Here is a 27,970-nt window from a genome sequence, read left to right on the forward strand (position 1 = left end):
TACTGGCACATGATGCGGGGCCTTAATACTGGCACATAATGGGGGGCCTTAATACTGGCACATGATGATGGGGCCTTAATACTGGCACATGATGATGGGGCCTTAATACTGGCACATGATGATGGGGCCTTAATACTGGCACATGATGGGGGGCCTTAATACTGGCACATGATGGGGGGCCTTAATACTGGCACATGATGGGGGGGCCTTAATACTGGCACATGATGGGGGGGGGATCTAATACTGGCACATGATGGGGGGGATCTAATACTGGCACATGATGGGGGGGACCTAATACTGGCACATGATGGGGGGACCTAATACTGGCACATGATGGGGGAGCTTAATACTGGCACATGATGGGGGGCTTAATACTGGCACATGATGGGGGGCTTATTACTGGCACGTAATGGGGGGCTTATTACTGGCACGTAATGGGGGGTCTTATTACTGGCACGTAATGGGGGGCTTATTACTGGCACGTAATGGGGGGCTTATTACTGGCACATTATTGGTGGGCACTAGAGGGGCATCTACTGAGGCAACACAAAGAAGGGGTGTTTTATATGGGGGGCTCTGTACAGTAGCATTTTATACTGGGACACATTATGGTGGGTACTATGGGGAAGGGGGGAGAGGAGTACTATGGCATCATCTACGGGGGCACTAAGAAGGGGTAATTTATACTTGCAAAATTATGGGGGACACTGAGGGCATCTACTGGGGCATTTTATACTGGTACATTATGGGGGGCATTAAGGGGGAGAGGAGCACTATGGGGGCATTTACTGGGGGCACTATATAGGGGTATTTTATACTGGCACATTATGGGGGACATTAGCTCAACTGGGGGCATAAGGGGGTATTTTTTGCATTGTCACATTATAAGGAGAATTATTTCTACTGGGGGGCATAATGGTGGGTTTTATTACTCCCCCATGGTATGACCCCCTAGTAGCAGCACCAGCCTCTCCCTGCTCTGCTATCCCTCTGCCCCTTCTCCAAATCCTTATTATGAAATCTTTCTCATTAGGATAAAACACAACATCAGCTCCGCCGAGCCCCCGGCCAAAGTGTGGAAGTGGCGTCTGAGATCCCCAAGGGCCAAGTAACTGTAAGTGTACATGTGAAATATATTTATGTTATAGACATATAGCCTACACTGTGCCGCACAATATACAGTATACCGCTACACTGTGCCACACAATATAAAGTATACCTCTACACTGTGCCACACAATATACAGTATACCGCTACACTGTGCCACACAGTATACAGTATACCTCTACACTGTGCCACACAATATACAGTATACCTCTACACTGTGCCACACAATATACAGTACACAGCTACACTGTGCCACACAATATACAGTATACCTCTACACTGTGCCACACAATATACAGTATACCGCTACACTGTGCCACACAGTATACAGTATACCTCTACACTGTGCCACACAATATACAGTATACCTCTACACTGTGCACCACAATATACAGTATACCTCTACACTGTGCCACACAATATACAGTATACCTCTACACTGTGCCCCACAATATACAGTATACCTCTACACTGTGCCACACAATATACAGTATACCTCTACACTGTGCCACACAATATACAGTATACCTCTACACTGTGCCACACAATATACAGTATACCTCTACACTGTGCCACACAATATACAGTATACCGCTACACTGTGCCACACAATATACAGTATGCCTCTACACTGTGCCCCACAATATACAGTATACCTCTACACTGTGCCACACAGTATACAGTATACCTCTACACTGTGCCACACAGTATACAGTATACCTCTACATTGTGCCACACAATATACAGTATACCTCTACATTGTGCCACACAATATACAGTATACCTCTACACTGTGCCACACAATATACAGTATACCTCTACACTGTGCCACACATATACAGTATACCTCTACACTGTGCCACACAATATACAGTATACCTCTACACTGTGCCACACAATATACAGTATACCTCTACACTGTGCCCCACAGTATACAGTATACCTCTACACTGTGCCACACAATATACAGTATACCTCTACACTGTGCCCCACAATATACAGTATACCTCTACACTGTGCCCCACAGTATACAGTATACCTCTACACTGTGCCACACAATATACAGTATACCTCTACACTGTGCCACACAATATACAGTATACCTCTACACTGTGCCACACAATATACAGTATACCTCTACACTGTGCCACACAATATACAGTATACCTCTACACTGTGCCCCACAGTATACAGTATACCTCTACACTGTGCCACACAATATACAGTATACCTCTACACTGTGCCCCACGATACACAGTATACCTCTACACTGTGCCCCACAGTATACAGTATACCTCTACACTGTGCCACACAATATACAGTATACCTCTACACTGTGCCACACAATATACAGTATACCTCTACACTGTGCCACACAGTATACAGTATACCTCTACACTGTGCCACACAATATACAGTATACCTCTACACTGTGCCACACAATATACAGTATACCTCTACACTGTGCCCCACAGTATACAGTATACCTCTACACTGTGCCACACAATATACAGTATACCTCTACACTGTGCCACACAATATACAGTATACCTCTACACTGTGCCACACAATATACAGTATACCTCTACACTGTGCCACACAATATACAGTATACCTCTACACTGTGCCACACAATATACAGTATACCTCTACACTGTGCCACACAATATACAGTATACCTCTACACTGTGCCACACAATATACAGTATACCTCTACACTGTGCCACACAATATACAGTATACCTCTACACTGTGCCACACAATATACAGTATACCTCTACACTGTGCCACACAATATACAGTATACCTCTACACTGTGCCACACAATATACAGTATACCTCTACACTGTGCCACACAATATACAGTATACCTCTACACTGTGCCACACAATATACAGTATACCTCTACACTGTGCCACACAATATACAGTATACCTCTACACTGTGCACACAATATACAGTATACCTCTACACTGTGCCACACAATATACAGTATACCTCTACACTGTGCCCCACAGTATACAGTATACCTCTACACTGTGCCCCACAATATACAGTATACCTCTACACTGTGCCCCACGATACACAGTATACCTCTACACTGTGCCACACAATATACAGTATACCTCTACACTGTGCCACACAATATACAGTATACCTCTACACTGTGCCCCACAGTATACAGTATACCTCTACACTGTGCCCCACAATATACAGTATACCTCTACACTGTGCCCCCCGATACACAGTATACCTCTACACTGTGCCACACGATAAACAGTATACCGCTACACTGTGCCACACAATATACAGTATACCTCTACACTGTGCCACACAATATACAGTATACCTCTACACTGTGCCACACAATATACAGTATACCTCTACACTGTGCCACACAATATACAGTATACCGCTACACTGTGCCCCACAATATACAGTATACCTCTACACTGTGCCACACAATATACAGTATACCTCTACACTGTGCCACACAATATACAGTATACCTCTACACTGTGCCACACAATATACAGTATACCTCTACACTGTGCCACACAATATACAGTATACCGCTACACTGTGCCCCACAATATACAGTATACCTCTACACTGTGCCCCACAATATACAGTATACCTCTACACTGTGCACCACAATATACAGTATACCGCTACACTGTGCCACACAATATACAGTATACCTCTACACTGTGTAGTCTGTTCTATAAACACCCTTGTGCTGTGGCGGCAGACAGAAAATAATCTGGAAGTGCCCCTCCCGAGACCAGGCTCTGGATCCGCCACTGGACCGCTCACAGGAGTGTACATTTCTTCTAAACTGTAATCCGTATCCTCTGACCTGCAGAAATCAGCGCTCGCTCGGTAACAACTAACAGGCAGTACCTGTAGGCTGTAGCCTGGCCCTGTTACCGAAGCTAGCCGAGTGGTGTAAGGTTAAGGTACTAGTAGAGATGAGCGGCCGCTGAATCCTGATTTAAAGTTAAAGTTACTGTAGGATATGGATTACAGTTTAGAAATGTCAAATGTACACTCCTGTGAGAGGCGGGGAGGGAGATCTGTGAATGACACTGTTATGGAGGGGGAAATGGGGATGACACTGTCATGGGGTGGATCTGTGGATGACACATATAGCATAAGATGCTATACACGGTATGTGTCATCCACAGATCCCCCTCTCTATAAAAGTGTCATCCACAGACAGCTGGACTTTTCTTCCCTGTTGCGGTTTTAGGTATTGGGTAAAGTATCACAGCATTTCTAAGCGTACTTGTGTAAATGTATCGTTGTTATAGCTGCCCCCCCCCCCTACTTTTGTCCTGGCCCCCAGTGTGCCCCCCCCCCCCCCAAATTTGAAAGCTAGAGACGCCACTGGATATGTGACCGTATCCGTATAGCAACTCCAGATACAGGAAATTCCACATCACCTGCAGGTTTTGCCATGATTTGCGTTGCATAATCTGCAACCTGCTCATATTCCCCTGTGCGCTACGTGCGGATATGGTTTTCTAAACTCCATATTATACATCTTAACCCGACCTGACACTACGTTCGGATGAGTTGTAGGGACACACACTATCCTGTTATACACAGGGCGGGCGCAGCAGCCAGCCACACCAACTACACTGCCAGCTCCGCAGCTGCTGCCTGGTTATAAAGCAACACGCGCTTTGCAATTGGCTGCTGTGTGATCACATGGTATTGCGTGGGCGTGGCAATAGAGAACAGGAACTGAGGTGTTTGGATTCTACACTGAGGGGAAGGGGAGCTGCTGAATATTGGGAAGATGGTGGTGTACGAGTGCGTAGTGTGTCGCAGGACTGTGTTCTCCAGCAGGCGGAAACATGTCTACGAGAAGGGACACCGGCAGCGGCTGACGAGTATCCTCCGTGCCTTCAGTGATAAGGTGATATATATAATGATGGCTGCGGTTACAACCCTCTGTACTGAATGGCACAGGCCGAGTGCTGCAATTAGCATAATGGGATTGTAGCAGCCAATCACGTTACAGCTTTAAATCTCCAACCGCCAGGTATAAATAAGAACTGAAATCCTATTGGCTGTCATAGGTAACCGCTCCAATTTTACTGTTTCTCTAGTTACTACAGTTGAGAAGATTATAGCAACCAATCACAGCTCTGCTTTTGTTTCTTCAGGTGCGCTTGGCAAATGAAAGCAGCCTTGTGATTGGCTGCTATGGGCAACAAACCAGTTTTATATTTTAGACAGTTTGTAGGAGAATTTTTATGTTTTGTGACCAATATCAAATTATGCTATAGAGAGGCGGCTCCCTCTGTAGCCCAAAATAAGTTGGACCTTGGGTAGTGTTGAGCGAACTTGTGTTTTTAAGTTCTGCGTCCAAAGTTCGGGTTCGGGTTATCTAAGAATCCCGTTATGGATTCCGCTACCACGGACCATAACTGGATTCTTCGATAACCCGAACTTTAGACGCCGAACTTAAAAAAAACAAGTTCGCTCAACACTAACCTTGGGTTGACCAGATTGCCACCTCAGAGGAAGGGGCAGCCATGTAACTGATGCCCTTAAAGGGGTTTTCCAGGTTAAGGATTTTGATGGCCTATCCACAAGATAGGCCAATATCAGCATGGTGGGGGTTTTACTCCCCGCACCCCCATCTGTCTGCCGTTCCCTGCAGCCTCTGATGCTACAACTAATGCTTTAACGCCATGGCGACACTAGTCGCAAGACAGCCATTGCAGCCAAGTATGCTGAGTAATGGTGATCCCATAGAAATTAATAGCATCGCCGTGCCAGTCGCAAGAAATTCAGCTGTGTTGGGATCACTGCTACTCTGAGAACCTTGCTGTCTTACGACCAGTGTAGCCGTAGCGTAAATGGAGCAGGACTCAAATCTAGTGGTTGTACCAGGTTACTGCAGCTCAGCTCCCATTCACTGGAACCCAGCATGGCTGCCACATATGAACAGAGGCTCCATTTAAAGTGTCCGTTCTGGACTGCCTCCTCTCATTCCATTTTCCCATCCCTGCGCCATATACATCCGGCTTGCGCCTGGGAATCGTCTCGTGCACCAATCCAGCTAAGGCTACTTTCACACTTGCATTGTTTTCCGGTATTGAGATCCGACAAAGGATTTCAATACTGGATAAAAACGTTTGTCCCCATGCATTCTGAATGGAAAGAAATCCATTCCGGATGCATCAGGATCTCTTCCGTTTTGTGACCGGACACCCAACCGCTGCAAGCTGCGGTTTTGTATCCGGTTATAAAAATGGGGGGAAAAAACGGATCCGGCACTGAAAACAATTTAAGTTAATGGTGATAGATCAATTTTTTTTGTTTTTGATTTCTCACAACCGCATCCTAACGGAACGGATGCATTTAATCTGTTTAATTCCGGTATTGAGATCCCCTGCCAATGCAGTATAAATCTTCTGTTTCAGACGCCATGCTGAGGACACTTGTTAAAACAATCACTCTTAGGCCTCTTGCATATGACCGTATGCCCTCCGTGATGCCGTGCACGTCGAGCCACCCGCGGGGCTATTATCCTGCACTCATATGATCTTATCAGTGAGGGACAAAAGCCCCACTGGCGGCCCAAAGTGCACAGCATCATTGTAATCGCTCCGGGACAGATGGCCCGCTCACGGACTGTCTGTCTCGGAGGGCATACCGTCGTGTGCAAGAGGCCTTACAGGAAAGCCCCTTTAAGAATGACTAGAGCAGCACTTGATATACAGTAAGTTAACATTTACCTTCCATATGCTGCTTCCGTCTAGGTGGCAGCTGCGCGTAAAATGATCAAGGCTGCCACAGTCGTAAAGTATGACCCCCCGGAGCATGAGCAGAAGTTCTGGTGTCACTGCTGTGAGGAAGAAGTGAGAAAACACACGAGTGATGGCGACCTGACCGTCCTGTACGGAGGAATGCTGGAGCACATGAGGAGGTACAGTAATGTACAGTACTGGCTGGGGTCCTATAGATACCAGAAAATAAGGGGAAACTGAATGGGTGCCTATGCATATCTCTGGTTCGTGTGGCAAAACTGCACTTGGATTGACCCCCGAAAAGTTTGTTTTTTTGGGCCGGTAAGCACCGCGGCCTTCTTTCAGCTCACCAAGCACAGCGCCGTACATTGTATAGCGGCTGTTTTTAGTATCGCGCTCAGCCCCATTCACTTCTATGGGGCTGAGCTGCTCCCAGGCCACGTGACTGATGAACATGACATCACTGGCCTAGGAAAAGCTGTGAGAAGGCCTCAGTGCTACTGCAAGCGCCGGTGCCTTCTCAAACAGCTGATCGCAGGGGTCCTGGGTGTGAGACCACCACGATCACATACTGAGGACCTATCCAGAGGAGAGGTCATCAGTATAGAAGTCTTAGAAAACCCCTTTAAACTACTTTTTACAATTTTTAAAATACTGAATCATATAAAACTACATATTCCTCAAATGGGTGTTGCGATTTCAGAAGGAAACCAGAAAACCCTCAGGTAGTGGCTTAACCGCCTCCGGACCGCCTAACGCAGATGTGCACAACCGCCTCCGGACCGCCTAACGCAGATGTGCACAACGACGCATATACGCGTCATCTCGCGAGGGTCGGGATTTCCTGTGAACGCGCGCACACAGGCGCGCGCGCTCACAGGAACGGAAGTTAAGCGAGTGGATCTCCAGCCTGCCAGCGGCGATGGCTCGCTGGCAGGCTGGAGATCTGATTTTTTTTTAACCCCTAACAGGTATATTAGATGCTGTTTTGATAACAGCGTCTAATATACCTGCTACCTGGTCCTCTGGTGGTCCCTTTTGTTAGGATCGACCACCAGAGGACACAGGTAGGTCAGTAAAGTCGCACCAAACACCACACTACACTACACCCCCCCCCCCCCCCGTCACTTATTAACCCATGATCACCCCATATAAACTCCCTGATCACCCCCCTGTCATTGATCACCCCCCTGTCAGGCTCCGTTCAGACGTCCGTATGATTTTTACGGATCCACGGATACATGGATCGGATCCGCAAAACACATGCGGACGTCTGAATGGAGCCTTACAGGGGGGTGATCAATGACAGGCGGGTGATCACCCATATACACTCCCTGATCACCCCCCTGTCATTGATCACCCCCCTGTAAGGCTCCATTCAGACGTCCGCATGTGTTTTGCGGATCCGATCCATGGATCCGTAAAAATCATACGGACGTCTGAATGGAGCCTTACAGGGGGGTGATCAATGACAGGGGGGTGATCACCCATATACACTCCCTGATCACCCCCTGTCATTGATAACCCCCCTGTAAGGCTCCATTCAGACGTCCGCATGTGTTTTACGGATCCGATCCATGTATCCATGGATCCGTAAAAATCATACGGACGTCTGAATGGAGCCTTACCAGGGGGGTGATCAGGGAGTCTATATGGGTGATCACCCCCCTGTCATTGATCACCCCCCCCCCCCCCCCCTGTAAGGCTCCATTCAGACATTTTTTGGGCCCAAGTTAGCGGAAATATATATATTTTTTTGTTTGTTTTTTCTTACAAAGTCTCATATTCCACTAACTTGTGTCAAAAAATAAAATCTCCCATGAACTCGCCATACCCCTCACGGAATCCAAATGCGTAAACATTTTTAGACATTTATATTCCAGACTTCTTCTCACGCTTTAGGGCCCCTAAAAAGCCAGGGCAGTATAAATACCCCACATGTGACCCCATTTCGGAAAGAAGACACCCCAAGGTATTCCGTGAGGGGCATATTGAGTCCATGAAAGATTGAAATTTTTGTCCTAAGTTAGCGGAAAGTGAGACTTTGTGAGAAAAAAACAAAAAAAAATCAATTTCCGCTAACTTATGCAAAAAAAAATAAATTTCTATGAACTCGCCATGCCCCTCATTGAATACCTTGGGGTGTCTTCTTTCCAAAGTGGGGTCACATGTGGGGTATTTATACTGCCCTGGCTTTTTAGGGGCCCGAAAGTGTGAGAAGTCTGGGATCCAAATGTCTAAAAATGCCCTCCTAAAAGGAATTTGGGCACCTTTTGCGCATCTAGGCTGCAAAAAAGTGTCACACATGTGGTATCGCCGTACTCAGGAGAAGTTGGGGAATGTGTTTTGGGGTGTCATTTTACATATACCCATGCTGGGTGAGAAAAATATCTTGGTCAAATGCCAACTTTGTATAAAAAAATTGGAAAAGTTGTCTTTTGCCAAGATATGTCTCTCACCCAGCATGGTTATATGTAAAATGACACCCCAAAACACATCTCTCACCCGGCGGCATCGGACTGTATTTAAGACACAGAGCGGTGAGTGTACTCTGCCGACAGCCCGCCCCTGGATTGATCGTCCCTGAGGCCCATTGTTATTGCATAGTTGGCACCCATTGGTGCATCTATTTAGAATAACACGTCCATTATGGTCCTGCCTTGTGTGTCTTAGCCGGACTGGCCTCACACTCTCTTAGGCTTCTGACCTATTTTCTAAAAAATACCTTCTTTGTCTCTTTGGTCGCACAGGCCCAATCCATAGTCCTGTGTGTACCATCTACCTCCCCTGATGATATTCTGTGAACGAACTGGAACGTGACACGTAGGGAGCATCTATTAGGGACTACTAGGGTTTCTGTCCCCACAGGGACAGGCATCCGGACGGGGACGCTCCTTGCGGGGTAAGTCCCCGTATAGATAGGTAGGGCATAATAGTCCCTGCCCCCCCTCTTAGGGTTGCCTAGGGCTAACCACCTTGCCTCCAACCATCCTGAAGGGGCTCATCTATTTTTCGCGTGTGAACGAGAAGCATCCAAGGACCGTTCTTCACCCCCAGTCCTCTCTACGAGACATCCTGAACAACAAACCGGGTGAGAGCGTTCCTGCTTCTTTTTAAATCTTTGGTCACACTGCTTTTGTATGTATTAGTTTGCCTGCTGGGCTGTGTTGTTATATTTGTTTTGTCTAGAGGCTCCTCCTCTGTTGTCTTTAATTTTAGTTCGACCTAAAATAAATGTTAAGTTTTATCCCTCTGTCCTATGGGATCAGTACATTTTGCTAATTTTTGGGATTTAGTGGGCCTGTTTGACATATCTGGCCCTTCAGTTGACCTTTTCCCAAAACACATTCCCCAACTTCTCCTGAGTACGGCGATACCAGATGTGTGACACTTTTTTGCAGCCTAGGTGGGCAAAGGGGCACATATTCCAAAGTGCACCTTTCGGATTTCGCAGGCCATTTTTTACAGATTTTGATTGCAAGGTACTTCTTACACATTTGGGCCCCTAAATTGCCAGGGCAGTATAACTACGCCACAAGTGACCCCATTTTGGAAAGAAGACACCCCAAGGTATTCCGTGAGGGGCATGGCGAGTTCCTATAATTTTTTATTTTTTGTCGCAAGTTAGTGGAATATGAGACTTTGTAAGAAAAAAAATAATTAAAATAAAATCATCATTTTCCGCTAACTTGTGATAAAAAGTTCTATGAACTCACTATGCCCATCAGCGAATACCTTAGGGTGTCTACTTTCCGAAATGGGGTCATTTGTGGGGTTTTTCTACTGTCTGGGCATTGTAGAACCTCAGGAAACATGACAGGTGCTCAGAAAGTCAGAGCCGTTTCAAAAAGCGGAAATTTACATTTTTGTACCATAGTTTGTAAACGCTATAACTTTTACCCAAACCATTTTTTTTTTTTTTTTATCAAAGATATGTAGAACAATAAATTTAGCGAAAAATTTATATATGGATGTCGTTTTTTTTTGCAAAATTTTACAGCTGAAAGTGAAAAATGTCTTTTTTTTTTTTTTTTGCAAAAAAATCGTTAAATTTCGATTAATAACAAAAAAAAGTAAAAATGTCAGCAGCAATGAAATACCACCAAATGAAAGCTCTATTAGTGAGAAGAAAAGGAGGTAAAATTCATTTGGGTGGTAAGTTGCATGACCGAGCGATAAACGGTGAAAGTAGTGTAGTGCAGAAGTGTAAAAAGTGGCCTGGTCATGAAGGGGGTTTTAGCTAGCAGGGCTGAAGTGGTTAAATAAAAAAAACTGACCGTTACCTACCTAGCCGCTCCCGCTCCATTTCTCCCGGCTTGGTTCTGCTGACCTGGATGCAGCAGTGACATCACATCGACAATGTGTGACCACTGCAGCCTGCCTGAGGCCAGTGATTGGCTGCAGCGGTCACTCGTTGATGTGATGCGTCACCCTGCTGCTGGGAGAACCGGAGCAGCAATGTGTGTTTTTTTTTTTTTTTTTTTTTTTTTTTTTTTTTTTTTTTTTATTTCAGACACACCCAAGGAGTTGTCTGATTTCTTCCAGAAAATGGAAAACCCCTTTAACTCGTCACCACCCCCTCCTATCCTGTGCTGCCCTTGCAACACGGAGGATTGCCTGATAGGAGCTAAAGTATCCTGTTAGAAATATGCCTGTAGACAGCTTTCAGCAGAATTTCTGAGTCCTACCCTAGATCAGGGGTCAACCACCTCTTGCATTTCAACTGTTGTGAAACTACAATTCCCAGCGTGCTCCATTCACTTCTTACAGGAGTTCCAAGAACAGCCAAGCAAGTGTGCATACTGGACAGTGGCGTACATAGAGAAGTAAGGACCCCATAGCAAGGTTCAAACCGGGTCCCCCACACAGGAAACCCTTTTCAATGATCCTTGGGCCATTTTTCCTCTGCCTCATTTGCTAAAAGTTGTTCCTTCAGAGGTTATAGTCCTGACCCAAGTTTTCACCTCCTGTACAAGAGGAGATAGCCCCAACTTAGACTGGGCCCCCTCTTGCCCTGGGCCCCATAGCAGTCGCATGGTCTGCCGCTATGGTAGTTACGCCCCAGATGCTGGGAGTTGTAATTTCAGGTGTAGTGCTGGAGGTTGCTGACCCGCCGCCCTAGACTGTAGTGCAGGCTCTAACTCCAGATCTGCTTCTGGTGTACATTACATAGGACAAGAAATAGTAAAATTATCTTTAAAAGTTAACCATTTTCTTCACAGACCAGAACACCTCAAAGCAGTAAACCGATACTGGTGGACGCATCAAGGGGAGGTAAAGATGAAGGCACAGTTTATTCTCACTGAGGATGAATATGAACGGTGAGTGCTTCCCAAAGGATTAAATCAAGTACACAGCATAATTTGAGCACTGGGAGTGAAACATATAGGCTCAGGTACCCATACACCCTCAGTAGTTCTCAGCAGAACGCTATTTTGGCTGAGAGCTCTATCTCCCCCATTGACATACATGCTTAGCCAAACCTGTATGTGATGTCATTGGGGGGAGAGGAGTAAGTTGCGATGACCTGCTTATGTCCTGAGAGAACAAAAGGATTAAGCATTAAATGGAGTCTGTCAGCAGTTTTGACCATATGAAGCAGCTGACAGCACTAGGCAAGCTGTCTCTCAGAACAGAAGGGGGCCTGTGAAGCTGCTCAATGCAGAGAGCACAATCAAAACTGCGGACGACTCCCTTCAAGATTTAGTGCACTCGGTTCTCTTCCCAGTCATCTGCTAGGCGTCTTTCACACGGGCGTTGTGTGTGAGGGCCGGATAGGATGCAGTTGCGTCGTGGGAAAATGCATGATTTTTGGGTTAGGTGTTGTGTAAATTTTATTATTTTCCCTTATAACATGGTTATAAGGGAAAATAATAGCATTCTTAAAGGGGTTGTCCGAGTTATTTATTTATTTTTTGTTCTTTCTGTCGGAAACAATAGCTGTCAGATGAACAAGCATTTGGCCAGTAGCAAACAAAAGCGTATGGCCTGCCTTATTTTGTTAGCTGCATAGGTGGGCTGCTACACTGCGGTTTTGTTTGACAATTGTTTCCCTCTTCATAAATCTAAGGGAAATTGCCTAAAAAAAAAAAACACACATTCTGCGATTAATAAAAAAGAAAAAGAAAAAAAACATCATGGGATAAGAAGACACCAGGAAGTTATCTTAAAACACCACTAATTATAAAAAAACAAACAGAATTTGTAGAGCATGTTTGACTTTTCTATTGGGCCTCTTTCACACTAGCGTGACAGGTTGGCTCCCGATGCGTTGAGTGAAACTCGCACCATTTTGCAAGCAAGTTCAGTCAGTTTTGTCTGCGATTGCGTTCAGTTTTTTACACGCGGGTGCAATGTGTTTTGATGCGTTTTCACGCACGTGATAAAAAAAAAACTGAAGGTTTACAAACATCTCTTAGCAACCATCAGTGAAAAACGCATTGCATCCGCACCTGCTTCCAGATGCTATGCGTTTTTCACTGAAGCCCCATTCACTTCTATGGGGCCAGGGCTGCGTGAAGAACGCTGAATATAGAACATGCTGCGTTTTTCAGGCAACGCAGAACTGATGGGTGAAAAAAAAAAAACGCTCCTGTACACAGACCCATTGAAATGAATGGGTCAGGAATCGGTGCGGGTGCTATACGATCAAGTCACGCATTGCACTCGCGCGGAAAACTCGCTTGTGTGAAAGGGGCCTTAGAGTGAAAGCACTGCTTTGAAGTCAATTAAAGGGGTTATCTGATTGTGTAAACGCCCCCTGAAGTGCCCGGGTCCCTCATACAAAACATACCTACATGGTCCCCTATGGCTGCTGCTGAATCTCCCCGTCATGCAGATCAGAGCATCGAGGGATGAGGGGGTGCAGGCCGCGAAGGTGACCTGCCCCCTTGCATCACGACTGATGTCATCCATGACACTAGGGGAGCAAGTCACCGTCGTGGCCTGCTATTGGCTGCAGCCACCTGTCGCCCGATGTTGTGATGTGTACGACAGGGAGATGCAGCAGTGGCCGTGCAGGTGTCGGGGACCAGGTAAGTATGTTCTTTATGAGGGACCAGGGCATTTCAGGGGGCTTTTTACAGGATCGTTTAAAGGGACTCTGTCACCACTTTCTAACCCCCACTTTTAAAACTATAGTTCTGTCCATGGAGCCCCTGTGATTTCAATGGTGTTGTTATATGCGAAATCCGCAGGCTCGTTTTGATAAAAAAAGCTTTTATCTAACCTGTCAGTCATGAGTTTAAGGTGCCCAGGGCGTTTCTCCCGGTCTGAACATGCCGCCGCCGTTGGTGCCCAGCTCCTCCTCTGCCTTGAATTTGCGCCGCCTGAATGTGAAGAAATACACCTCCGGCTCTCCCTCAGTCCCCCCTCCTTTTCCAAAATTTCGCGCGTGCGCACAGGCCTGTGCCTGATGCGCCCGTGCAGACTTTACGATTCAGCCTCATTGAGCGAAGTGCGCATGCGCATGCGCACTTCGCTCAACCTCCCGATAACGCGAACACTGCCGCACGCGCGGGATCTTAGAAAAGAAGGAGGGGGGACTGAGGGAGAGCCGGAGGCGTATTTCTTGACATTCAGGCGGCACAAATTCAAGGCAGAGGAGGAGCTGGGCACCAACGGCGGCGGCATGTTCAGACCGGGAGAAACGCCCTGGGCACCTTAAACTCATGACTGACAGGTTAGATAAAAGCTTTTTTTATCAAAACGAGCCTGCGGATTTCGCATATAACAACACCATTGAAATCACAGGGGCTCCATGGACAGAACTATAGTTTTAAAAGTGGGGGTTAGAAAGTGGTGACAGAGTCCCTTTAACCCCTTTTAATGAAATTCCTCCTATATTTCATCTACAAAACGGGTACATTAATTTGTACGTGACAACCTGTCATGTTTCTTGAACTAGGAGAACAGGCGTCAAATAAAAAAAAAAAAATGTATGGGTGTGTAATATTGTCCCCATACTTTGGGATTTTATTATACTCGTGTCTTTAATTTTAGAGGCACGTGAAGTGTGGTGTGTGTGTTTCTTTTTCGTATTCGCCATTCATGCAGAGGACTTTGGGAGCCCTTTTCTCACCAGCAATCATAATTGTTGATAAATGACTGGTAATAAATGTCAGGCAAACTCCTTTAAGTTTATTTGCTTTATATTTAGTTTATGATGGTTTGGCGATTCAGCCTGTGCAATGCTTTTCTGTCAATAGGTTCAAGTCATCGGTCACCAAAGCCTTGGAAAGCTACGAGGAGACGGAAGACGTTCTCATTAAGCAGGTAACCAAGGAGTGGAGAGAATCCCTCCTGTCTGACTTGACCACTGGAACATGAATTAGGCTAGTTCTCGGTAAAGTAGTAAACTTTTTCTCTTAGGTAGAAAAACAAGGAAGTAAATGATATCCTTCAGGGCTGGAGGGAAATCCACGTTATTGAGAAGTATACCAACTTCTGCCGCTGCTGTTTAGGCTTCTTGTTACAGGGTTTCATTTCTTTGGACAATCTTTATGATCCACTGCTGGGGCCCCCAGCGTTCAGCTCTAATCTGTGGGGAAATCTTGAAATGTTTGATTTCCCTGCAGCGCCACCATAGGGGAAAAATAAACATTACACAGTGCCCATTCATATTAATGGGATATCTGCGTAATGAATGGACAGGTCCTCCAGAGAGAGAGAGAGAGACGCTCTTTGTAAGTGCGCTCCGTTATAGCCATTGGATCAGGATTCTAAACAGAGCACCCCTTCCATTAAAATTCTCTGGGTTTTTGAAGTTAGACAGCCCATTTAAAGGGAAGCTCCAGCCGCTTACTTGTCCCTTCAGCAAGTGGCATATATCGTGTAGAGAAAGTTTAAAGGGGTATTATCATCTTAATGATCACTGTTAAATCTGTTAATGATTTAACAGTGATCATTTTTCTAAATATATTTCATTAACAAATCCCCACCCATTAGAAAAAAATAAACCTATACTTACCTGACTGTTGTCTTCCTTCTCCCCTGGTTACGGCCACCGCTCTTCTCAGGGATCGCGGTGGCTGCGCATGCGCCGACGACTTCTATTCTTCTCCCAGCCGGCCGCGCGCTGTACTGAACGCGCACGCTGAGTCCGTGCATGCACCCTGGTGACTTCTTCCTGGCAAGTATACTATACTGGCCAGGAAGAAGTCACCAGGGCGCATGCGCGGACTCGGCGTGTGCGTTCAGTACAGCGCGCGGCCCGGCCAGGAGAAGACATCAATGAAGATGGAGCCCGCCCCCTGCCGAAACCAGGAAGTGGACGGCGCGCCGGGAGCAGGTAAGTATAAAACTGCGTCTTGAGAAAACCCCTTTAATGCTAGGTACTTACTAATGTATTGTGATTGTCCATATTGCTTCCTTTGCTGGCTTGATCATTTTTTCCATCACATTATACACTGCTTGTTTCCATGGTTACGACAACCCTGCAATCCATCAGCGGTGGTCGTGCTTACACACTATAGGAAAAAGTGCCGGCCTCTTTAGTGGCCAGGACCGTGGAAGCGCTCATAGGCTGGTGCTTTTTCTATAGTGTGCAAGCACAACCATCGGGTGGTTGTAACCATGGAAACTAGCAATGTATAATGTGATAGAAAAATGAATCCAGGCAGCAATGGAAGCAATATGGACCATCACAATACATTATTAAGTGCCTTGTATTAGCATTTATCATGTAGAGAATGTTATTTGCTGAAGTGACACAACCCCTTTAAGTCTGTAGGGATCAGTGTTCCTCATACAGGCACTGGAACTTTGTCTTTGGAGACTGAGGACTGTTGAGTGTCCGCTGCTCCATTCAACTGTATGAAGCTGCAGGAGATAGCCGAGCACTTGTACTCCATCTCCTCCAGCCCCCTTAAGTTGAATGGAGTGGTGGTCATGCTTGCGTCATGGGACTGATAGTGTAGCGGAGAGGAAGGGGGGGCAGGATGACACCTATTTGAGGTGGTCTCTTATCAGTAGCCGATGGGAGGCTGAACCACAGAGGAGTGAGTGCAGTATGCATATAGAATCAGATGTCTATATTCTGCTTTATTATTACAAAATGTTTTAAAAATAGGGAATTTTAACCAATTTTTTTTTTTTTTTCTTTTTCTTTTTTTTTTCTTCTTAGATTGCTAGTCAGATTCGGGAAGCGGAACAGTCCAGGATGGAAATGTTGAAGACTGTCCTAGAGGTTTGTTTCAAGAAAGCCACAGAAAAGTATCCACATCAAAGCAGACTTGGTTGTGTAGCATCTGGCATTACGTCCGTGTACATTGCACACTGTTATCTACAGTCCATTTCAGTTTTGATTTTAGAAACTGGCTTTCAGCACAAGGTCCAATAGCTCATTAGCCGTGTGGTACAGATCATGTAGATAATTTTTAATTATGTAGAGGGTGACAGGACTCTGCCCGCAAGGGCTTACAGTCTAGTGAACCCAGTAGGTGAGGGTGAAAGCTGCCCATCTAGGGCCGTGTGATGGCAACATGCTTATTGTAGGTGTCTCGCTTTCCTGAAGAGGTGGGTTTTCAGGTTACTTTTGAAGGTTTGGATGTTGGGGGAGAGCCTGATGTGTTTGGGTAGCGAGTTCCAGAGTAGGGGAGAGATACGTGAGAAATCTTGTAGACGATCGTTTGAAGAACAGATGACAGGAGAACAATGAAGGAGGTCCTTTGAGGATTGGAGATTGCGTGTGGGAATCTGGAAAGCGGGTCAGAGATGTACATTGGGGACAGGTTGTGGGTGGCCTTATATGTAGTTCTTGGTGTTTTAAACTGAAACTGAATTTGGTGTTGGTGTTTTAACCTGAAACTGAATTTGGGCAATAGGATGTCAGTGAAGAGATTGGCAGAGGGGAAACAAGGAGAGAGGTAGACTAACCGGGCAGCAGAGTTGAGGATAGATTGGAGGGGAGCAAGAATGGTAGATGGGAGGCTACATTGCCTGGATAGACTGGATACTTCTGTTCTCATTCCCTGATGGCAAACAAATGTGATAAAACCAGAAGAAAAAACTGTTAGCATGGTCAACCCCCAGTAAATCGGGCATATACTGACTGGTAGGGCTGATGTTGAGTCCAAATCTCACGCATGCACCGGTGAGGGTTCAGTAGATTTATTCGCAGAAACTGGCATTCTGCTGTCCCCACTCCTGAGATCCGAACTGCGCTAATTGAACTCGGATCGGCATGTGCATGAGATTTCAGGACCAGGCATCGGGACTGTGATTATCCAGGGGGAGAGACTAAAGCTGAAAGGCAGAAGTGAAGAGGCCTAGAATTGGATGATAGAAGAATACAGAAGGACAACTTGAGTCCTCTATTTTGGTCTACAAGATTTTCTGCCGTTCTATAAACAGTCTTGTAGAAACCGTGCATCATACTTTTCATGTGGCAGATGACTTAAAGAGCACCTGTCTCCACGAAATTCAGTGCAATCTGCAGGCATCCGGTTATATAGAACAGGAGAAGCTGAGCAGATTATATAGTTTTGTGTGAAAAGATTCAGCTAAATTTCTAATATAAATTGACATCTATTGTCTTTCTGAGCTCAGTTGTACACAGGGGCCAACTTATCAGTGATTGAGAGCATTATCTGTGTAAAGCCGGTATTACACCTTCCGATCTGGTGTTGTAATACTGCCACCTATTGCCAGGTGAATAATAATTATATTTATTTATATAGCGCCACCATATTCCGCAGCGCTTTACAAACTCAGAGGTTTATGTACAAAACAGAAAACGTCACAACGTAACTGGTTAATATACAGCTGAAACACTAGGAGTGAGGGCCCATCTGTGAGGAAATGAGCAAACGATCGATCATCTGGCAATCCAAATCTTTTGACATGTTAAAGAATTATCGTTTGCAGGCGGCAGATCTTGGTGTCTAATCACGGTCTGCTGCCGGCAAACCACTATATAGCATTGGGAGAAGTGATGGCTATGCCATCACTCCGCTCCCTGCTGCGGAGGAGATCGCTGCATATAATAGCAGATGTATCCTCCGCTAGTGAGCAGGGGATTGCTGGGAGGGAACTCTTCTCTCCTGACAATCGTCTCCCACAACGGGCTGTGTAGCACAACCTTAAGTGTGTATACAAAGAGAGCTTGTCAGTCACTGATAGCTGTACACAGGGGGGCGGTACCAGTGATTGATGGCGTTCTCTGTGTTAGTGTGTATACAGAGATAGCTGCCAGTCACTGATAACTGAACACAGGGGGGAGGCAGCAGTGATTGCTAGTATTCTCGGTCAGTGTGTTTACAGAGATAGCTGTCAGTCACTGATAACTGTACACGGGGGAGGTGTCGTGATTGATGGTTTTCTCTGCTAAGGCCTATATTACACCAACAGATTATCTGACCAATCATTGGTCAGATGGCCAATTACACACAGATCTTGTTATATACTGTACACCAACTAATGGTCAGATAATCTGCTGGTCAATCGCTGATAGATGTACACAGGGGAGGTGTACATATAAGACATCCTCGCAATGCAATAACGTCTTCTACTAAGTATATTTTTAGGATTTGAGAAATATTTTTAAAAAATAATTAAGAAAATGTTAATAATTCCTGAATAACACCTAGCCTGAAACCCAGCTTACTGGAGAGGAGGATGAAGCCTGGAGCAACAATGATGTCCTGGGCAGGTAAGGAGAATCAGTTGTGTTATAATTGTGGAAGCCATTAGGCGTGGACAGTACACTGATGGCTAGTATCACAAATGGCTTTTCTCCTCTCACCAGTTTAGTCTTCCAAGACCAGATCTATGGGATAATGCTTTGTTTGTGGTATGGCTGTGTCTGTGAAAGGAACGTTCACCAGATGATGTTCAACCATCAACCAACTTCTGTTTAATGTATATGGCAACATTTAGGCTAGCCATACACATTAAATAGCTGTTTGTCTGTTCGATCGGCTGGCAGCTATCCCTCCCAACCTCCAACACACAGGCAACACTGCTATATTCGGAATTCCCCTAGTGGTGAAAAGAGGGAGGCCATGCATGCATGGCTGCTCTCTGTCCACTTTGGTGGTCCCGTTCTGGAGATAGGAGTGGGACCCAGTCCTGTCTGACATTGATGGCATATCATTACTAGAAATATGAGCTGTCAGAACAGCGCCTGAATGCATCAACTGAAAAGGGCCAGTCTGCAGGTGCAGTAAAAGTGAAGGCTGTAGAGGGAAAAAATGTGGACATTATTTTTTTGGGGTTGGTCTTTATAAAAAAAATTTTTTAAAATAATTTTAGCCCCAAATAATTAGAACTTAATAATAATTAGAAATGCACCCCAAAGTGTCCATAGCCTTTAAAGGGGTTATCCTGGAAAATATAATGATGACTTATCCTCAGGATAGGTCACCATTATCACATCAGCGGGGGTCCAAGTCCTGGCACCCCCCACCAATCAGCTGTTTCAGGGATCCGCTGGACTTGCTGTAGCTCTGGAGAGCGATGCGGGCTTCTGGCATCTTTCCATGCACAGCGCTGCACATCGTATAGTGGCAGTACTTGGTATTGCAGCTTAGCCCTATTGATGTGAATGGGGCTGAGCTGCAACAAGGCCACGTGACTCATGTACAGTGAGTGTTACTGACCTAGGAAGAGGCTTTGGCGCTCAAGGCCTCTTTTAACAGCTGATTGTCGGGGGTCTCCTCCCCCCCCCCCCCCCCGAAGATCTGATACTGATGACCTATCCTGAGGATAGCTCTATTGTTTGTATATATAATGGTGTGCAGCCATTTTGTTTTTTGTAGCTATCCTGAGGATTAGTCATAAATATCTTTTCCTGAATAACCCCTTTAACCATAAGCTCTCGAAAAACTCCTTACTACATCTTATGCCTGTTTTCTCTGAATTATTTTAAGGCTGATGATGGAGGTCAGCCATGATGTTTACTTAGGGATGTTGGGAGTCATAGTTCCAGGTGGGAGAAGCAATCCCTCATGAAGCTTGAACTCCATTGAAAGCCCCTTAATGGATTGCTTGAGGAAGTTGGCAGCACCAGGAAACCTAACCTTCATGGATTAGTGAACCCGCATCTGTAAAGCTATTATCTATAGGCTGTCTATTCACACTGTCTGTTTCTAGCAGAACGTCCCTTGAAGACTTTGAACCACCTGGGCCCAGCAACCAGCAATCTCTTCTACACGAAGCCCCAGGCATGGCAGGAGCTCCATCTCTCACATATATCGGTCAGCAGGTAATATTTCTTCTACAAATTCCTGTATATGGTGGAGCTGTGTGTGTGGCTCTGTGATACTGGTCAGAGAAAATAACGTTGGTAGCTAGTGGAGTGAAAATGGGGTTATTCCCACAAACAGCATTTATCACTTTCCAACAGGGCTTGGGGACCCTCTGTCCAACGATCCCGAACACATGTCTCCCCTGTCTGAATGGAGTGGTAGTGCACGTCAGTCCTCCATTCTATTCACTTCTGTGGGACTGACGTACCTCCTCTGGCAGGACTTAACAGGAATGCTAAGATGAAAGGCCTGGGGTTCTTCACTAGGCCTCCAGCTGGCTTGACAGCCACTCTGATCACCACGATCACCTTTCTCCCGGCTTGTAGCACTGGGGTCCTAGGTTCGGATCCGACTAAGGACAACCATCTGCATGGCGTTTGTATGTTCTCCCTGTGTTTTGTGGGGGTTTCCTCCAGGTTTTCTGGTTTTTTCACACTCTAAAGACATACTGATAGGGGACTTAGATTGTGAGCCCATTGGGGATGATGATGATAATGTCTGTAAATTGCTGCAGAATAGGTCAACGCTATATATGTACATAGAAACATAGAATGTGTTGGCAGATAAGAACCATTTGGCCCATCTAGTCTGCCTAATATACTAAGTACTATGGATAGCCCCTGGCCCTATCTTATTTGAAGGATGGCCTTATGCCTATCCCATGCATGCTTAAACTCTTCACTGTACGTTAAAGGGATTCTGTCACCTCCCCTCAGCCAAAAAACGATTTAAAAGCAGCCATGCAGCACAGCTTACCTGGATTAGGCTGTGCTCTTTTATCTTGAAATCCGTCCAGCAGTTACTGCAAAAAACGACTTTGATCGATATGTAAATGTGTCCTGAAGGTGCCCAGAGGGGCGTTTTTTTCTTCTTAGTGAGCCCAGTACCGCCCCTCTTTCAGTGCCCAGCCCGCCTTCCTTGTACTGTCTAACCGCCGCCCCCAGCCCTGCGCTTTCTCCAGTCTGCCTGCCACAGTGAAGACGGCCAGCGATTTCTTTCCCCACCCTCCCTTCAGGAAAGAAATAAGTATTTGTTTTTGCTCAGTGAAAATGTATAAATTCAGTAAAGCTTTACTTAATATAATAAGACCTAATTCGCCCCAACAAATACTTATTTCTTTCCTGAAGGGAGGGTGGGGAAAGAAATCGCTGGCCGTCTTCACTGTGGCAGGCAGACTGGAGAAAGCGCAGGGCTGGGGGCGGCGGTTAGACAGTACAAGGAAGGCGGGCTGGGCACTGAAAGAGGGGCGGTACTGGGCTCACTAAGAAGAAAAAAACGCCCCTCTGGGCACCTTCAGGACACATTTACATATCGATCAAAGTCGTTTTTTGCAGTAACTGCTGGACGGATTTCAAGATAAAAGAGCACAGCCTAATCCAGGTAAGCTGTGCTGCATGGCTGCTTTTAAATCGTTTTTTGGCTGAGGGGAGGTGACAGAATCCCTTTAAATAAATAATTAAAATGTATAATTTTTTTTCCATGACTTAATGGCTTTTTTGTCTCTTTAGGTAATCTCCGACAAGGGCAATGTTCATTCAGGTAAGAAATAATATTTCTACACCCTTGGACCAAGGGACAGCATGGGTACATGCATCTGTACGCACAGTTTAAAAGGTTCACTATACAAGTGTTGGAAGGTTCTGCTTCTGATTTTCCAGGATACAATGTGTGTAGATTTTTCTTCTATATTATTAGTATTTTTTTTTATTATTTTATTTTTTGTAACATTGTTTTTAAATTTTGTGAAATTTCAAACACATTACAAACAAAATCATATATTTCCAGAAAAAAGAAATATAATGGCAAACATATATTCAGTTGTAATTTCAATAGTCCACTGGCGCTGATACTCCCTATATTTTATGCTACAGTACCGCAATACCTACTGCTAGAAATGCCTCATTGTAAAACAACTCTATTCAGGATACCACACACTACTTACCCCGCTATCCTCCCTTGTTCCTCTGCTTGAAAAGGACCACAGGTGCGTGCCAATATGTAAACCAAGATTACCTTGCTATTGAATCTTCCTCTATTGCAGGCTAAGGCCTCTTTCACATGAATGTAAGGGCTCCGTGCCCATGCTGCGGACTGCATACGGCGGTTCCGCAATTCATGGGTCACCAGCCGTGTGTATTCCGCATCACGGATGTTGACCCATTCACTTGAATGGGTCCGCAAATCCGGAGATGCTGAACAGAAGAACGGAACTCTACTGAAGTACTATGGAGTGCTTCTGTGGTGTTCCGTTACGTGCTTCCGTTACACTAGAAGATAGAACTTGTTCTATATTTTTGCGGAACGGACAGATCGCGGACCCCATTCAAGTTAAATGGGTCTGCGATCTGCATGCGGCTGCCCCATGGTTGGAGCCCGTGCATTGGAACCCTTATGTTTGTGTGAAAGAGGCCTTATCTTCAGGGTGTGGTATCTTTCTATTCGAGCACGCTCCAGCCAGTAGCTTTGCTCCGTACTAGTGAATTGAAAGCTCACGTGGAGCGACCTAGTGACGTCACTATACGAGCTACGGATCGTTAAGAGTGCCAAAACACCCAACGCGTTTCGGACAATGCAGTGTCCGTCAGGGAATCAATCTGGCACTTGTAGATACCACCCTTATATACCTGCTCAGTTTTCATGTCTTAACCCTTAATTTACCATATCTTGCTTTTCATCTCAGCAACGCTATTCTTCTCACTCTAATTTCTAATTTCCCCCCATTAATTAAAAGCAAACAATTCTATCGGTACCAGTGTGTTCATAAATCCACCTTGTTTCTGTTCTTGACATGCTTTTAATATAATCACCTCCCAGTTCATCAATCTTAACTATATCCAACCCATAAAAAATGACCCTTCAAACTTTCCTTCATGTTTTTCTATATAGTGCCTTGATAATGGATGCCCCTCAAATCTTCTTTGGATGTTCTATACATGTTCTCCCATTTCTCTTCTTTAGTTGTCTTTGTGCGGCCAATACAAACCTTATCACAGGGACATGTAATTGTGTATATTACCCTCCGACTATTACATGTTACCAGATTTTTATATTTATATGAACCATCTCTATTCTCTATCTGAATTTGTTTATTACATGGGTAAAAGCTTTTTGGTAAGCCTATATTTTCCACCTTTCTATTGCCGCACATTCTCTTGTGGATGCCGCCATATTCCCTACATTTCTTGCTTTTCGATAGACAACTACGAAGAGACAACTAAAGAGGAGAATGGGAGAACATGTATAGAACATCCAAAGAAGATTTAAGGGGTATCCATTATCGAGGCGCTATATAGAAAAACATGAAGGAAAGTTTGAAGAGTCAATTTTTTTTTTTTTTTTTTTTTTTTTTTTTTTTATGGGTTGGAAATGGTTAAGATGGATGAACTGGGAGGTGATCATATTAAAAGCATGTCAAGAATCGAAACAAGGCGGATTTTTAATATGAACACACTGGTACCGATGGGTTTAAATCCTGAAATAGAATTGTTTGCTTTTGATTAATGGGGGAAAATAGAATGAGAAGAATAGCATTGCTGAGATGAATGGGAGATGCGGTACATTAAGGGTTAAGGCATGAAAACCGAGCGGGTATATAAGGGTGGTATCTACAAGTGCCAGATTGATTCCCTGATGGACACTGCATTGTCTGAAGCGCGTTGGTGGTTTGGCACTCGTAACGATCCGTAGCCCATGTAGTAATGTCACTAGGTCGCTTCACGTGAGCGCGAGCTTTCAATTCACTAGTACGGAGCAATGCCACCGGCCGGGGCGTGCTTGAGTAGAAAGATCCCAAACCCACTAAACCCTGAAGATAAGCCTGCAATAGAGGAAAAGCAGAGACCATGGAGGAAGATTCAATAGCAAGGTAATCTTGGTTTACATATTGGCACGCACCTGTGTTCCTTTTCAAGCAGAGGAACCAGGGAGGATAGCGGGGAAGGTAGTGCATGGTATCCGAAATAGAGCAAACCTATATTGCCTAGTAAAATGACAGTAATATTAACTGTACTATTTCTTGTCCCCCCAAATCTCGGAATCCCCTGATTCAAACAACGAACCTTAATTAACCGCGATCACTCAAAATAGCAACCATCGATTTCAACGAAACTTGGTATACACATCCCTTGCTACCTGGAAATAAATCTTGTGGGGGTCATACGCCCCTACACAGCAGCTGCATGGAGTTTGCATGCTCCAACTGTTTTTGCTACACACATATTGCTCTGTAATTCCCAAAACTCGTAGATCAATTTCTACTACACTTGGTACACATCACTTACTATCTGGGAAAGCATACTGTGGAGGTAACATGCCAGAACACAATGAGTTTCTGTCTGTCCCGACATCCTGTCTGTCTGTTCTTTATGCGCACCCAAACGACTGGACAGAGCTTCACCAAATTTGGCACACAGGTACATCAGGTGTCCGGGAAAGTTTAAGACCGGGTCTCGGCTCTCTAGGACGTACCGTTCCTGAGATATTCCCAAAAAGTGCATTAGCCAATACAAGCCTGCAAGTCTTTCTCTTCATGTCCCGTCTGCCATACACAGTCACATGTCTCTTATCAGCCAATAGAAGCTGGCAGGCCCTTAGTCTCCACATACACAGTTTTACTCCAGGTTTCCATAACAACCCAACCATTTTCCGTCCCTGCTGTAGGTCAGCTTTAGGGTCCATTCACACATCCGTGTGTGTTTTGCGGATCCACAAAACACGGACATCGGCAATGTGCATTCCGCAATTTGCAGACCGCACATCGCCGGCACTTTATTGAAAATGCCTATTCTTGTCCGCAATTGCGGACAAGAATAGGACATGTTCTATTTATTTTTTGGGGTATCTGAATTGCGGACCCGGAAGTAGATAAAATATACCCATGCAAAGCCGGGTCCTTCTGCTAGTAAGAAAATAAAAAGGCATAATAATTAGGAGATCAGGCCTTGTATGTACTCCATAAATAGCCTCCATGTCTCCCATCTCTCTGCAGTCATTGCAGCCTTACCGAGTTGGTTAGCAATGATCTCTTCCATTGTGTAGTTTATTAATTACCTCTGCTAAAGTTGGTAGTTTTCCATCATTGTGCAATTAATGTCCTAGTTACTGTAAGGACGTGAGATGTGATGGTGATATCTTCAATGGACAAATTCTCAAATCCTAAAGAAAGTAAAGCCACTTCTGGGCCCCATGGGAGTCTAGTTCCAATTACTTGTCTAAACAAAGAGCTATATTATTCCAGAGCAGTGCCACCAGATATGCAACCGTGTTCCAACCTCTTTATTGCAACGCCAACAAATTGAGGAGGTCTGAGGAAAGATCCTAGATAAGCGATATGGTGTGTAGTACCACCTGTATAGTGGCTTTCTCGATGCCTCCACATGATTGACACATTTGGAAGTGGTGACACTAAGCGTGAATACATGATGCCACTGCTCTGTGGTGGAGTATCCCAGATCGGATTCCCATTTGGTTTGGAATGGACTTTGACGCATGGAGAGATAATATCGCCTGATAGCTTTTGGACAAACCTCTCTTACCTATAGATGTAGTGGGTGGAGTAGAAGAATGTTGTATTGTGTGCATCAAATGTCTTAACTGGAGATACTTCTAGAAATATCTCATCAATTCCAAAGTTTTCCATAATCTGTGAGAAAGGAAGAAATAACTGGTCTTTAAGAATCTTCCCTAGTGTGTCTATCCCTTTTGTTTATCCATCCCAATAAGTCAAGGTCTGGGATTACTGTTTGTAGGACCTTTTAATAGAGTAGCAGGACGTCGTAGGGGAACTAATGTCCTAATAAAGGAACACTTGGACCACAGATTGATTCCCGTTTGGAAAGGAAGTGAGGGGGATAGATAAGGCTTTCCGCTCATAGTGGTGCTCCACAGAAAAAACTTCATGTTGGTTGTCTCGACTGGTGGTTCTCCATATTCACCCATTGTTTACTAGTATCCTTTTTATCCGTAGTTGTTTCAGCTGGTCTAAGATGGTTGCTCTATAGAACATCAGAATAGATGGGCATCCCAGACCTCCATGTTTTATAGGGAAAAATAGAGTAGAGGCAGGTACTCACGGTCTACCATTCGCCCAAATGAAATTAAAGGGGTTGTCCGGGTTCAGAGCTGAACCCGGACATACCCTTATTTTCACCCCGGCAGCCCCCCCGAGCCTAGCATCGGAGCATCTCATGCTCCGATGCGCTCCCGTGCCCTGCGCTAGATCGCGCAGGGCACAGGCTCTTGTGTTTACAATAACACACTGCCGGGCGGTAACTTCCGCCCAGCAGTGTGTTCGGTGACGTCACCGGCTCTGAGGGGCGGGCTTTAGCTCTGCCCTAGCCGTTTTACTGGCTAGGGCAGAGCCAAATCCCGCCCATCAGTGCCGGTGACGTCACCGGGGTTCCTGTCAGCCCCATAGAGAGCCCGGTACGTCACCGGAACTCAGAAAAATGCCTTTGCCCTGCGCGATTTAGCGCAGGGCAAAGGAGAGCATCGGAGCATGAACTGCTCCGATGCTCATGTCAGGGGGGCTGCCGGGGTGAAAATGGAGGGATGTCCAGGTTCAGCTCTGAACCTGGACAACCCCTTTAAGTAATATGCTTTGCATTCGTTTAATGACTTGGCAGGGGACAAAAATAGGTAAACGGGAATAATATAATATCTTAAGGAGTAGAAACATCTTGACAGAAACAATACGACCCAACCAAGAGATGGGATACGTCGAAAGATTTGTTGTCAGTAAGGAATTTAGTCAAGGTCTGGTAATTGCTGATCTGAAGCTTAGTGGGAGGGAATGTTAAAGTTATCCCAAAATATGGAACTCCCTCAGTAGTTCATTGAAAGGGGTATTGC

The 27,970-nt window shown here is 45.3% G+C and overlaps 1 protein-coding gene across 2 annotated transcripts in view; it reads left to right on the forward strand.

Annotated features, from left to right (window-relative positions):
* Positions 1–4,861: 4,861 nt before the first annotated feature.
* Positions 4,862–27,970, forward strand: part of CENATAC (centrosomal AT-AC splicing factor) — a 30,644-nt gene continuing 7,535 nt past the window's right edge. Inside the window, exons 1-8 of one of the 2 annotated variants that reach the window (XM_044292086.1) lie at positions 4,862–5,032; positions 6,888–7,054; positions 12,098–12,196; positions 15,083–15,149; positions 16,999–17,061; positions 19,463–19,524; positions 20,967–21,078; positions 22,630–22,660. In XM_044292086.1, coding sequence (XP_044148021.1) covers positions 4,913–5,032; positions 6,888–7,054; positions 12,098–12,196; positions 15,083–15,149; positions 16,999–17,061; positions 19,463–19,524; positions 20,967–21,078; positions 22,630–22,660 — 721 coding nt within the window. In that variant the 5' untranslated portion in view covers positions 4,862–4,912. The remainder of the gene's footprint in view (positions 5,033–6,887; positions 7,055–12,097; positions 12,197–15,082; positions 15,150–16,998; positions 17,062–19,462; positions 19,525–20,966; positions 21,079–22,629; positions 22,661–27,970) is intronic. The other variant, XM_044292088.1, reaches the window with a different exon arrangement.

This window comes from Bufo gargarizans, chromosome 4, assembly GCF_014858855.1.
Source record: "Bufo gargarizans isolate SCDJY-AF-19 chromosome 4, ASM1485885v1, whole genome shotgun sequence".
NCBI classification, from domain to species: Eukaryota; Metazoa; Chordata; class Amphibia; order Anura; family Bufonidae; genus Bufo; species Bufo gargarizans.